Source organism: Panthera tigris, chromosome A2 (assembly GCF_018350195.1).
Source record: "Panthera tigris isolate Pti1 chromosome A2, P.tigris_Pti1_mat1.1, whole genome shotgun sequence".
Classification (NCBI taxonomy): Eukaryota; Metazoa; Chordata; class Mammalia; order Carnivora; family Felidae; genus Panthera; species Panthera tigris.
This window is the reverse complement of record NC_056661.1, coordinates 130,508,607-130,522,566: the sequence shown is the minus strand read 5'-3', so window position 1 is coordinate 130,522,566 and position 13,960 is coordinate 130,508,607. Positions and strand designations below refer to the sequence as shown.

Sequence of the window (13,960 nt, the reverse complement as noted above, 5' to 3'; positions counted from 1 at the left end):
TTAATAGTCATGTGGGTTTAAAAGAGAAAAGATTTACCAATAACGGGGGGTAGGGTGGGGAGGAAAAGACAAAAGATTAATCACATCAAATCCTGGATAAGTTCCTGTTAATTTCGAAATCTAGTGTTGAAATTATGCTTTAAGATGAATCAACAAATACTCTTACAATGTGCAGCATGAATAGTGGCACTTGAGTTAAAAGACATATTTTGCAAGGGCTCTTTGGATCCATATCAGCAGAAAAGCTGCCTGTAAAACACTGACAGATACTAACAGAACTCAAATAAATGTAGGTATTCTCATCTCTGTCTCCTATTAGCAATCTTGTAGATTCCATTGCAACATTAGTGATTAATTCCTGGACTGGCATATTTTATGATTGTGGAACATTTTATTCCTTCTGTCTTAAAGGTACCCTATCAAATTTATGTTCTCCAAAATGGGGACATTTTTAAATTCATCTAGTTCAGAAAACTAAACAAGCCAATTCTCTGAAATCTCAAGCAAAAATAGTTACTAAAGCAAATAATATTATTCAAAATTAAAACTTTATTTGCTTCCCCATAAATGAACAGCTTTGTGTTAGCACTGCCTGACATCATTACTTGTTAACTTAAGAACTGATAGCTCATTTTTTTTCCAGATATTCTGATGGCAAATCAAATGGAAGAAAAGAGGAAGCATGACTGCAGATCGCATCAATTCTCTTTGTGGATTACATTTTCAGTAAAATGTATGGATCTATCTTTTCCTTGTTCTTATATCTAGATCATGAGACTTGACTGAGGCTGTATCTTTATCCTCCATCCATCTATGGCGAACTATAGCCATGCAGCTGACAACATTTTGCAAAATCTCTCTCCTCTAACAGCCTTTCTGAAACTGACTTCCTTGGGTTTCATAATAGGAGTCAGCGTGGTGGGCAACCTTCTGATCTCCATTTTGCTAGTGAAAGATAAGACCTTGCATAGAGCACCTTACTACTTCCTGTTGGATCTTTGCTGTTCAGATATCCTCAGATCTGCAATTTGTTTCCCATTTGTATTCAACTCGGTCAAAAATGGCTCTACCTGGACTTATGGGACTCTGACTTGCAAAGTGATTGCCTTTCTGGGGGTTTTGTCCTGTTTCCACACTGCTTTCATGCTCTTCTGCATCAGCGTCACCAGATACTTAGCTATCGCCCATCACCGCTTCTATACAAAGAGGCTGACCTTTTGGACGTGTCTGGCTGTGATCTGCATGGTGTGGACTCTGTCTGTGGCCATGGCATTCCCCCCAGTTTTAGATGTGGGCACTTACTCATTCATTAGGGAGGAAGATCAATGTACCTTCCAACACCGCTCCTTCAGGGCTAATGATTCCTTAGGATTTATGCTGCTCCTTGCTCTCATCCTCCTAGCCACACAGCTTGTCTACCTCAAGCTGATATTTTTTGTCCACGACAGAAGGAAAATGAAGCCAGTCCAGTTTGTAGCAGCAGTCAGCCAGAACTGGACTTTTCATGGCCCTGGAGCCAGTGGCCAGGCAGCTGCCAATTGGCTAGCAGGATTTGGAAGGGGTCCCACACCACCCACCTTGCTGGGCATCAGGCAAAATGCAAACACCACGGGCAGAAGAAGGCTCTTGGTCTTAGATGAGTTCAAAATGGAGAAAAGAATCAGCAGAATGTTCTATATAATGACTTTTCTCTTCCTAACCTTGTGGGGCCCATACCTGGTGGCCTGTTATTGGAGAGTTTTTGCAAGAGGGCCTGTAGTACCAGGGGGATTTCTAACAGCCGCTGTCTGGATGAGTTTTGCCCAAGCAGGAATCAATCCTTTTGTCTGCATTTTCTCCAACAGGGAGCTGAGGCGCTGTTTCAGCACAACCCTTCTTTACTGCAGAAAATCCAGGTTACCAAGGGAACCTTACTGTGTTATATGAAGGAGCATCTGGAAATCTTTAGCCTTGTGAAACACTAACCTTCTCTGCTAAGCAATTGTGGCCTGTAGCCATATCTTGAGAAGAAAATCAAGAAGGGGATCAGCAATTATAAGGATTTGGGCAACATTCTGCAGTCTTTGCAATAGTTCACCTATAATCCTATTTTAAATCTCAGAGTGATCCTGCTGACTGCCGGCGAAGGTTTGTAATTAAGAAAGGACTGAACCACTGCCCTAAGTTTCTTTACGTGGTTGAAAACTAGATAATGAAAGTAGCAGGTGCTAAGTATCAGTGCTAAATGCTGTGTATATCACTACTTATGAAAAAAAAAAACATCAAAAAAAACCCAATTGGCATTGGACATCTTAATAAATTAAGTTGACATGAGGTAAATGTGTTGATAAAAACTAATTTTAGAAGTTTGAAGACTTTAAAACATTTCATACTATTATTGTTTTGCAAAGACTAAAATATTTGGGGACTTAAAGTACTGTAATCCACTAAAGACGTGCCATGAATTATGGGATTATCACACTTTTAAAAATTCGCCTTGTAAGTTTTGGGGAGCATTCCAAAGCAGTATATTGGTTCCAATTAGAGTTTACTCTTTTTTTTTTTTTTTTGTATTAATACATTACTATTTCTAAATGCCACTTTCCTTACCTACTAGTGAAATTGCTAGCATTGAACTGTACTATGTGGTTTTGGTTGATTTGGTATAAAGTTTTTCCAATTCATTTATATTTTACAAATGCTAGATATTGGTCTGGGAGGCAACATTAATGGTACCAACTGGTCACAACTGAACAGTTTTAATAATGCAGAATAAACACATGTTGCCTTAAAGGGTTATCTAGTATCTTTCATCTTATTTAGCATTGGAGCAAATAGTCAAGGGAAATCGAACTAGTAACTGGTCATGGTCATGCAACTGGAAGTGCATGGACGATCATTTAATACTCTTTTTCCTTTTTCCTCACATGGTTTGAAAATTAAGGTGCACATCACTGGGATAATGAGATTTTCTTCCGAGGTGTGCTACCCATTCTAGCGTGTTCTAAGAAGCGGGCAGTTGATGTATGTTTATATTTTGAGTCAGCTGTCAAGGGGAGACCACAGCCTTAGTATGACATCCTGCACAATTTGTGAAGCGTTTATTCTACTGAAGGCACAGTCTTGTTTCTACTTTCTGCACATTCAGTGTATTGGTCGTTTAAATTATTTCAGTTTTAACTTGTGAAAGCTTATAATATGATTTCTGGTATTTTAGAAATACATTAGAGTCTGTGAGTCTCATTCTTTAAGATACAGATGTGTGAATTTCAATATAAAGTTGCATTTGCCAAAATTTACCCGTGTAGCCTGTTACTTTCCTTGGGATAAATTTTACATTTTTGGCAATTAACAATTTCTTTTGACCTGGGAGGCAAGCACAAACTAGGAAGGCTAGCTTTATTATGGTTTTGCTTTTTGATTTTTGTAGCTATTATATTTTTGAACTGGAAATGCATGAATAATAGGGAGCATAAAGCTGATAAACTGACAAATAGTATTATCTACAAAAGCATTATTTGATAGTTTATCGTGATTACCCTCTATTTATTCTTGTAAGGCAGTAATATTTAGAAATATATACCTGCTTAGTTGATTGGTTCATAATTTGAATACAAAAATATCACATTTTAATTTGGATCATAGGAGAAATTTGGGGTTCTAAATATATAACATCTAAGAAGAATAGCTTACGATAACATTATGACAAAACCAGAAAACTTATTGTTTTTGTTTTCCATTGTTTTCATTTGTTTTTGTTTTTGTTTTTGCCTTTTGGTACTTGAAAAATAAGATCAGGAATCTAATGGAACAGAATTCTTTATTGCTACAGTACTTCTGTAAAGAGAATATCAATATAAATATAAATAAGGAAAAATAAATCACTGGAATGTCTCAATGATATATGCAACTATTCAGTTTTGCTCATATAAGGATAGCTCAAGCCATGATTTAGCAAGCACTGTGTTTGACCTCATTTTACTTTATACCAAAGTTGATCAGATCTGAGGCAAAGTTTAATGTACAACAGTGAGTTGAATCTAGCAATAAAGGCCCCTCGTTGGTACTAAAATCATTATCCAAAATACAGTAAAGGAATGTTATCAAAAGATATTCTGATAACATTATGTTTCCAACTCAAAATAATTTATAGTAGAAGCATAATTACAATGATTGTATTTATAGAGAACTTTGCTTACGGGGTCAGATATCACCAGCAATCAGTAAAACATTCAGCAATTGTCCTGCAGCCAGAGATCAGGTTTTATTACTACTGGCCTCCATAACATAGACAAGAAAACTGAGGCATATATTAAAGGTGGGGGATTGAAGACTCAAGAGCAAGAGCCGAGTGAGATTGCCTGACTCCACCTAGATATTTGGAATAACAGATTCCAACCCCTTTGGTAAGTGATCAGTGAATAATACAGAACCATAGTGACTTTCATTTGAGCCTACTTTTGACTAACTTGGCATTTCAAGTCAAGGGGCAAGCAGTAGGTGAGATACATCCCCAGTTAATCAAGGCCATTCGTAAGTCAATGAGTAATGCCAGTAGTCATATAAAAAGTCTGCTTCAGTAGTATCTTAATGACCAAATCACATTATCTATTTTGGCACCCATTCCAATATTCAATACTTAAAAATAGTTGGTAACTAACCCAAATTGAAAATATTACTAATCTTCAACCCCTAAAAATATTCCCACTGGGGAGTTCAACTTCCCTGTGAGAAAGGCTCATTATCAATAATAATGTGTCCCTCTTGGACTAATCACGTCTGAGCTGACAGTCTTTAAATTGTTTTCCTTAATAGTGGTGATATGTTTGCATGAATGTGTCTATACTACCTCATCTGGTTCCTTCGGTGCACAGTGGATTTATTTGTGAGAAGCCTGGTTGGAACCAGGCATTCAGTCTGTGACTGTGGAATCCTATGCAGATATTAACTGAGACAGAAGGAGGTGAGTAACTTGCCCAGTTTTCCACAGAGGCCCCATTTAAATAACATAAAATTAACCAAAGTAATTAGAAAAAAATTATTTGTAGGACAGTCTATTGACTGAATCACCTTCAAGTGTTAGCTGGATGGATTTCAACACCAGCATTTTTCAGAGGTTAGCTGATTTGTCATTGCTCACACACGGATATGGCTACATATCCATTTACCTCTACTTCCATGAATGCTACCTGGATTGCTTATTAATTTATTTATTCATTCAACAAATATGTATTGGACACTGGGCGTGGTGCTGGGAGCACAGTGGAAAACAAGACAGAACAGTCTCTCATGAAGATTTCTTAGTCTAGTGGGAACAATTAAACATGTAGTACCAACATGTTACAAGGGTTACGATAGTAATCATTTCTAAGATGGACTTGGTATTAATGGCCATTAATAGACTGTTCTCCATTTTTCCTTCAGTGCCTTACCTCCTATCTTTTCCCAGTATTCCTTGGGATCTTTTATATATCATATTCCCTCTATTCAGAGGGAACCTCCTGTTCTGCTCACACTTCATTTAGATGAATCACCATGTTACTTTGGGAACCTGAGTTCCCACGTTTTTGATGCTAAATACACAAAATAACGGCAAAACCTGAGTGTTAAAGTTACTCCTATGTCCTGACTGTCCACTTCCACAAGTGAGATATTTCAGTTCCTTCAAGAAACATGGAGGTGTCTTTTCTTACATGTTCATACCTTCCCACAAGGTAGCTATGAGAATGCCTGGGTAAAGTATCATCAAAGAAGGCGCTAAGAAGCCAATTCCTGGGGCTCTCCCATGGTGCTCAAGCAACGATGGGAATAACCTGTGAAACAGGGTATATATTCTTTATTGTTAAAGCATGCCACTGCGAAGTTTCTAATGCTCCTTATTGTAGATACCATAAAACTCCCTAACCCCATAATCTGAAAAGTTTGTTTGGCCTCCAAAAGTTATTTCTATTGCAAATACAATTAAACATAATTACAATTATAGAGACCTATTTCTTTTCAGCTAAGCCATGTAATAGTGAGTTGTGTTGTTATGAGGATTACTGTAGGACAGTTTGTAAATAGAACCAAAACTTCTTCTGTGTATTCACCATTAGATAAATTTACTTTGTTCCAGTTTTTTTTTTCACTCTACAGTGTTATTTAAAGAAAAATACACACGCACACACAGTTTATATGAATTCCGTATTTAAAAAGAAAGGAAAGAAAAGAAGATGATAAATGGTAATGTTTCAAATACTGGTTAAACACATTAATTAAGGTAGATGGTTGCCACAATTGTGGGTTATTTGCAATTCCAAAATCTTGTGAGTTTGTTTTTCTATGTAAAAATACATCATTTTCATGTTTGTTAATATTATCTTCTAAATGTTTTGAATGGAAATTGCAGGGTCTGCCAGGATAATTGTTTATTGCTGACTTTTTTATTGTTGTTCTCAAATCTGGGCATGCTAGTGTTCTGTAACTTCCCCCAATTCCCTCAGAAACTCTTTTTTAAACCATATTAAAATGATAGAATTGCTTAATTTTGAGGCACAGGTTCATAATTAGCCTAAATAGTGGTTAAAATCAAGATATTATTTGTAGATGACTGGATTATTTTTGCCATAAGTCAAACAGTCAAATAAGTTAAAGGTTTATTGAGAACTCGGGCAACAGAGGGAGGATGGTTTTTTGTTTTTATTTATTTATGTATTTTGGCTAAATGTTTGCCTTATACTGCAATGTAACAGGTTCTAAAAAATGTATTAAGACCAAGAGGCTTTAACTTTATAAAAGGCCTTATTACATAAATAAGGCCTAGTTTTTAAAATGGAGAAGGAGCTTTTATATCATCTCCTTTCTCCAAAGGGATGATGTCCATTAGCTGCTCAAACCTTTTGGGTGAAAAGGCTTTTAAGCCAGTTTTCCTCCCACCAGATCATGAAGTTAATACAAGGGCTGGAGTCCTATAAATCCCCGGAAGAAAGCAAAGAGAATATGTTTTCCTCTCAGTAATTGTAGAAAAAGGCCTCAAAAAAAAGCTACAGGTGGTTTGGGGCTTGGAATTACTCACACTTGACATTCACAACCAGCCCATAATTCCTTCTGATGCCACTGGACAACATTACCCTCTGAAAGACATAAGTTTTTCAAGGTTAACTTGGAAGTGGAAAGCAGTTCTTTTTTTTTTTTTTTCCTCTGTTTGCTTGGAAAATAATAGATTCTTGACACAAAAATTAAAATTTATGCTGTAATGCACGTCTTGGTTTATGGGGTTTTGAATAGACAATAAAATAACATATACAGGTTTTCAGGATTATGGGATGAGGAAGTATTTTAATACTTTGAAAAATCTATTATAATATTAAAAAACTTTAAAGCTGAATTCACAGTCAAGCTTCAACTAGCTAAAATTAATTAGTTGTTTCTTCTCATGGCTTTAAGAAAGTAAAAATCTGACTAGATGAAAGAAGAGCTTGTCTGTTTCTCCTCTATCAGAAAAAAAAAATGTTGAATTGGGAGAATGCATTTTCTCCAGGGGAAAAAATAATTTGGGTCATTTTTGGTAAGCATTTTTCTTAAACATAATTCAACAGTCATTTACTCTGTACCTACTGCATGTACAATCCTGGGCAAGTTACTTAACTTTTCTATGCCTTATCAAGAAAAAGGAGATGATAGTTCAAACGTAGTGGAGTTATTGAGAGGATCCAGGCAGTCCACCCTTGTGAAGCCCTTAGGAGAGAGTCTGGCATCTTAAATAAATTTTACTTCTTGCTGGCTCTCGCATAGTTCACCATCTAGCAGCAGAGACACAAACAAATTATGAGACAATGTGATAAGTGCTGTGAGGGAGGCATGTGAGGTAAGCGTTAAAGAAACACAGACAAACAATTATCTCTGTGAAGATGGTAGAAGGAAGGTGAGACAGAAAAGGTGGCAAGTGAACTCAGTCTTGAATGATCATTTTAATTTCATCTGCTCGATAAAGTTGGAAGAGCCATTTCAGACAAGGGAAATAATAAAATGAGCAAAAGGCAAAGAGAATCCTAAAGCTCGTAATGTGTTCAACATAGGAATTCACTAATCAGAGAAATTTAATGTTGCGGCTGGAGCTTAGGTCCCTGGAAGGGGAAGGGCAATGTGGTGTAGAGGTTTAAAAAAAGCACAAGACTTGAAAGTTTAAGTCGTTATTCTGTGCTTTACTAGCTTTCTGATTTCGAACAAATTAAACTCGGAGAATCTCAACTCGCTTATCCGTCATGGCAGGGGTAGGGATGCTAAGTGATAGCAACCATTATTTTTAAAGAGTTGCTTGAAGATTAAATGAGATAATATAATAAAACAGATAAAATAATAATAATTTATTAACTACTATGTTCCAAAGACGGTTCTAAACACTTTGCATATACTAACTCATTTGGTTATCACAATGAGTAGGTGCTATTATTATCCATAATTTACAGATGAAGAAACTGAAGCCCAGAGAAGTAACTTACACAGATTAGTAATTGGCAAACATGGATGTAAAGCACTTAGCACAGTACCCAGTTCAGAATGAACATTCAATAAATGTTAGCTATTGTTGCTGCTGCTGCTGCTACTGTAGATTTTCACGCAATAACTAGGAAATTAGAGACTGACTAATGGGAGCCGAAATGACCACAGAAACAGAGCTGCAGCCTCAGACCTTGGCTTCACCTTGCTCTTCTCCTCACTTTCCCACCGAGAATCTAAAGGAAGCAAAGAACAGTAGTTGATTGCTTTCACAGAGGATCATATTACTGTGGAAACAGGAGAATCCATCTAATCTTTCAAATGACTTTTTAGAAGGACATTGCTCAAATTACATCACTCAGATTTTCAACGTGGGCTGCTCCCACTGCATGGAGAGTATCTTTTAGATCTGGCTCATATTCTTCAGTCCTAACTCAGTTTTGTTCCAGTCTATGTAAGTGGATGATTACCACAGTCTGGGTAAAATCCTTTCGTGGAGTCTCCCTTTGTCAAGTTTCCCTTTAAAGATTACCTTTCAAGATCACCATTCCCAACCATTTTGCAATGACTGACATTTACTTCCCTGCTCTGAAATCTTTCCAGAGACTTCCATAGCCTCTGCATTCATAACTATACATAGTAAAGGGATAATTAATGGAGAATAATCCAATGGCAGTACTACCCCATGAATCCTGATTGCTTGGTATTCATCCATCCACAGGGTCCCCACAATTTTCTGACTTTTGACTCATAGTTGTTTACACACCTGGCCATCCTTCACTGCATTTTTTAAAGCTATTATTTTGCCCATTTGAGCCCCTCTACATTCATCCCAACTGAGCTTCAAATCTTTTCATTCGACCTCTTACTGTACCAGTAATTGTACTGTAATTGTACCAGTGATCTCATCTACAAAAGTGACAGCTGCTGCCATCTCTCCACTGAGTTTGGTGCTGTTTGTGGTCTCAGTAAACGTAGCTTTTATTTCATTATCCTGTGCAACATGAAAAAGGGTGCTAGCCTGGGTGTCAGGAGCTGAGCTGTTGACCAGCTACAGGCCGTTGTCAATTCACTTGACCTCTTAGCTCCCTCAACTGTATAATGAAGGGGTTGATCTCTCAAATTCCTCCAGCTTGGAAAAATCTATGGTTTGTCCATCTGGGTCACTGGTATCCTAAGGACATTAATGACATGTTATTTCTAACAAACATAACTTTCTCACGGCTCACTCTGGTCCACGGAGAGTCACTTTCTATGTACAATATTTCAATTAACTAGGTTCTTACCTAAGCAGCTGTAGGCCCAACCTGATCCCAGGTTGTTGACACAACACTAGAGAATATCTATAGCATATTAAAATAGTCTTCCACTGGGCATCCGCTTTCTTCACATGCTAACTTTGTAATAGCACTTTTAATTTTAATCAGACAGTCTTGATGCTTTGCTTCCATTTCAAATGACCAAATTATGGATATTTGTGCCCTGCTTTTCCTTTTTATGTTCTATTCTGAATTATAAATAATTCATGGATTTCTTTTAGTGGGCACCAAATTTATTTCAAGCTCCTGTTGCAAATATATGAAACATAAAATTTAGGAAGATATTTTAGTACCTCCACAGTTTGCAATTACAGAATGATCCATCTTTGAATAGATATTTAATAAGCACCTACTGTGTACAAGGAGCTGTACAGGGTACTCAATACATATTTTAATTGAGTCTGGCTTTGGTTGAGGTTTTAGTCTTAAAAGACTTGGAAAATATACACAAATCTAGTTTTCTTTTTTGCCATTGTTTTTGCTATGCCTTACATACATAAAGACATTGTTTTGTAAATTCCTCCCAGTACAAAAGTGTTTTCCTATTATTTTTAATCACACCCTTGGCTTAGATTTAAATGGCTAAATTAATGGTGCATTTTTTATTTACAATTTCTTATTTGCAGCAACAAAACTATATAGTTACCATAAAACACCCTTTTAAAATGTATTTTGAGTCTGGTGGCTTGTTGACTTTTAAGAGAATGAACTGGAAAGAATAATATTTTTATCAAGGTAGTAACTTTTTAGCTACTAATAAGGAATTTGGTAGATACCGTGGGGAAAATATTCATGTATCCTAGAATTCATCATTCAAGGAAACAAATGTTCCCATGTTTATGTGGCCCTGATACACCGACAGTGCATTGGGAATTCTGTACAATTATTGCATCAATGCTTTTAGATATGATGCCACTCAGTTCCCTGATGCAGAAAGAAGCCATGTTCTTCTCAGCGGTGCTATTATTTGTTATGCCTGGAAGGTCTGGAGCATTTTCTGCAGTGCCAGAGCTTTAGTGCTTTGCATTTCCATCACGGGCATGAGAAAATGTCATTTTCAGGAAGAAAAAAATGAGAGAGAAAGACACGTTCTAGTGTATTGAGTTTTGCTGAAGAATAGTTGCTCTCTGTTGTAATTTTCAGACAAACTTAAATTGTATGTACGTGATAAAACATCCTCATAAATATTCAACTAAGAACTATTCTATTCTATTCTAGATGTTTCTGTATAGTAGAAGACTGTTAAAGACATTTCTTCATTAGTAGTAGCAACGAGATATAGCAGGACACATGTATGCAGCGACCAAAGCGAAGCCATGTAAGAAATAAGAGGGAATGGCAAGGTTGTTCCAGTGATGGGAACAAGCGACACCAGAAAAAAAAATTCATTATAGGAAAGTTTGAGAAGTTTGAAAGTAATAGGAAGAAAGAATGGGGCTAATAGTTTAAGTGGTTTAGAAATTGACCCTACTATTGAAGAACCTTCACTGTCTCTCTATTGTGTACATAAGATCAAATTCAAAGCTCTTTATTAAGACCTTTTATGACACAGCGGTGTTCTCATCTATCCATATTCTTCTCTCATCCTTTTCCATTCCATTCCTTGTCAACATCACATATACACACACAGACATCTCCCCCAATATACAGGCACATGCTTATACGACAGGCTATCCAACTCAATTCATGTCCTCACACGTTTCACCTTTGATCACTTTGACCCACATTAATTTCTCATTTCTCTGCATGCTTCAATTATATTTAATCTGTGGGTGGTTTTATTTGATACAGTGGTGTTCTCTGATTCCTTCAGATTCCTCTAGTAAGATTCTAAGCTCATGGGCCTTGTCTTCTATATTTTCTTTTTTTTTTTAATTTTTTTTAAATGTTTATTTATTTTTGAGAGAGAGAGAGAGAGAGAGGCAGAGCACAAGCAGGGGAGGGGCAGCGAGAGAAGGAGACACAGAATCCGAAGCAGGCTCCAGGCTCCGGGCTGTTAGCACAGAGCCTGAAATGGAGCTCAAACCCACGAACCATGAAATCATGACCTGAACTGAAGTTGGATACCCAACCGACTGAGCCACACAGGCACCCCTCTTCTACCTATTTTCTACCCTCACAAAGTCCCCTATCTTACTACTAGGCAATAAATAAAATGTTTAAAAAGTAGAAATATTATACTTTATACATATAAGAACAGAAGAGCAAAAATGTTAATTTTAGAAATTCTTTATTAGAAATCTCTTTGTCCTTGTCCAAGTTGAGATGTTAATTCAAATGTTTTTTCCAAAACAGGAAGAGAGAAAGAGAGCGAGAGAATCTATAATCAAAATCTATGTAATCTTGCCATTTCCTTTGTAAACAAATATACTACTAATCTTTTAAGGGCCAATGAACTTTAAAGTTTTTTTTAGTGGTGATGAATTTTCAACTGCTTACACTTTCTCATTTGTCTTCCTTGTGATCAGTTTCACACAAATGGAACATATAATCAGAAAGGCTATGTGATATATTTATAATAGCTCTGCAATTTTAATATAAACATGCTAAGCAATATTGAAGCTATGTTTGCAAATTTTTAAGACATTTTTATTTTGGAATAATCTTCACATTGAACAATATTCACAGGTGAGCATACTGTATTAATCAAGGATATCTCTTAATCTATGCTTCAGTTAGGACTTAAATTAGAATCTGGTAGATAACTCATCACAACTTCAAAAACATCATCATTTAGAAATTAATTAAAGTATAGTGAAATTTCTTCAAAAGACACACTAATCTAATGTATTTCACATGACTAAGAACAAGATCAAGAATGAGACTTAGGCTTATTGAATATAAATGAATATTGTTTTAACATTGGTATACTTCCCCAATAATTAAAATAAATTTGTAAAATGTATTCTAGAGTAGCCTAATTTTTTCAGATGATTCAAATGCAGTGATTATAAATCTCTCTGAAATACTGTTAAGACTATGACCCTATAATTTTATATTCTATTTTTTTATGTGTTGAGAATATTAACCTTCTAACAACAACTAAATTTTTAATGTATATTAAACAATGTATACTCTTAAAATTATTTTAGAATAATTTTGTTTAATTTCAAATACATGATAGGCTGTTAACAGCAACATAAATACTATTGAATTTGGCGTGTGAGGGCACTTATTTTATCAAATTATTTTTATCATGATTATAGTTATTTTAAATCAAAATAAATGAAGACAAATATGTGTGTCAGTTGGACATAGGAGTAATAGAGCCTTTAAATCTCATTAGTTTCTCAGAGAAATTAACACTCTGGGTATTTATCAGTGATAAATAAAACTGAATGACTACATTTTTAAATTTACAATTATTTAAGAGAAATATGGACATATGTCTACAAAAGCCCATTTCTACAGCTCATACTTAAAAATAAATACTAAACTGAAACCTTTAGTTTAAAGTTTCTTTTGAGAATTAAATGATTCTAAGAGTCAGAGACAAATAATCATAACACTTTATTTTATTAACTCAGAATAATGAAAGTGTTCAGCTAACTGAACTTGGCTAGTGGTTTATTTCTTAAGGAGAGAGCATAAAGAAGAATGTTTAATTATTATAAGTCAGTTTTCAAACTAAATCATTCGTTTATTCATTTATTCAATGAATATTTATGCACCACCTACTATTTCCACCATACATATTCAGTACAATGATTTTATGATGAATAAAACACACAGTATCTGCTTCATATAGAACAGTTTTTATAAATGCATAATAGTTTTTACACATGGTTTGCTAATCTGGACAGCTGATTATCTCAACTCAAAAGGAATTTTACCCCTTTAAAGGTATCACCACAACTAATGTTTTCACCCTCACTTTTAAATCTTAATGAATAAAGAAAACAAAATCATCCCACAGATTCATACCTAAAACAGCTTATTTCCCCAATCAGGAAAGCAAATGCTCCACCCTACCAAAAAGGATTGAATTCTGGGCACCTTAACATTAGTGGAAGATCAGTTATATCATAAAACTGCATTTCACAGATCACAGGCACTGCTAGGGGAATGAGACCATTAGCTTCTAAGCTTAGAGCAGTTCCCAACAGGTGGGTATATGATTTTGTGCAGTGATTCAATGAAGTCATTTTGCTGGCCAGCTCCCCAGGCTTCCCAGTAAAAGTCAA

General features: G+C 35.7%; 1 protein-coding gene across 1 annotated transcript; it reads left to right on the top strand.

The window, feature by feature from the left end:
* Positions 1–813: 813 nt before the first annotated feature.
* GPR85 (G protein-coupled receptor 85) lies at positions 814–2,432 on the top strand. Its single transcript, XM_007089150.3, has one exon. The coding sequence runs from the start codon at positions 814–816 to the stop codon at positions 1,924–1,926; it is 1,113 nt and encodes a 370-aa protein (XP_007089212.1). The 3' UTR covers positions 1,927–2,432.
* The last annotated feature ends 11,528 nt before the right edge of the window (positions 2,433–13,960 follow it).

Coding starts and splice junctions, on each gene's coding strand:
- GPR85 (XM_007089150.3), top strand. CDS start 814: ATGGCGAACTATAGCCATGCAGCTGACAACATTTTGCAAAATCTCTCT.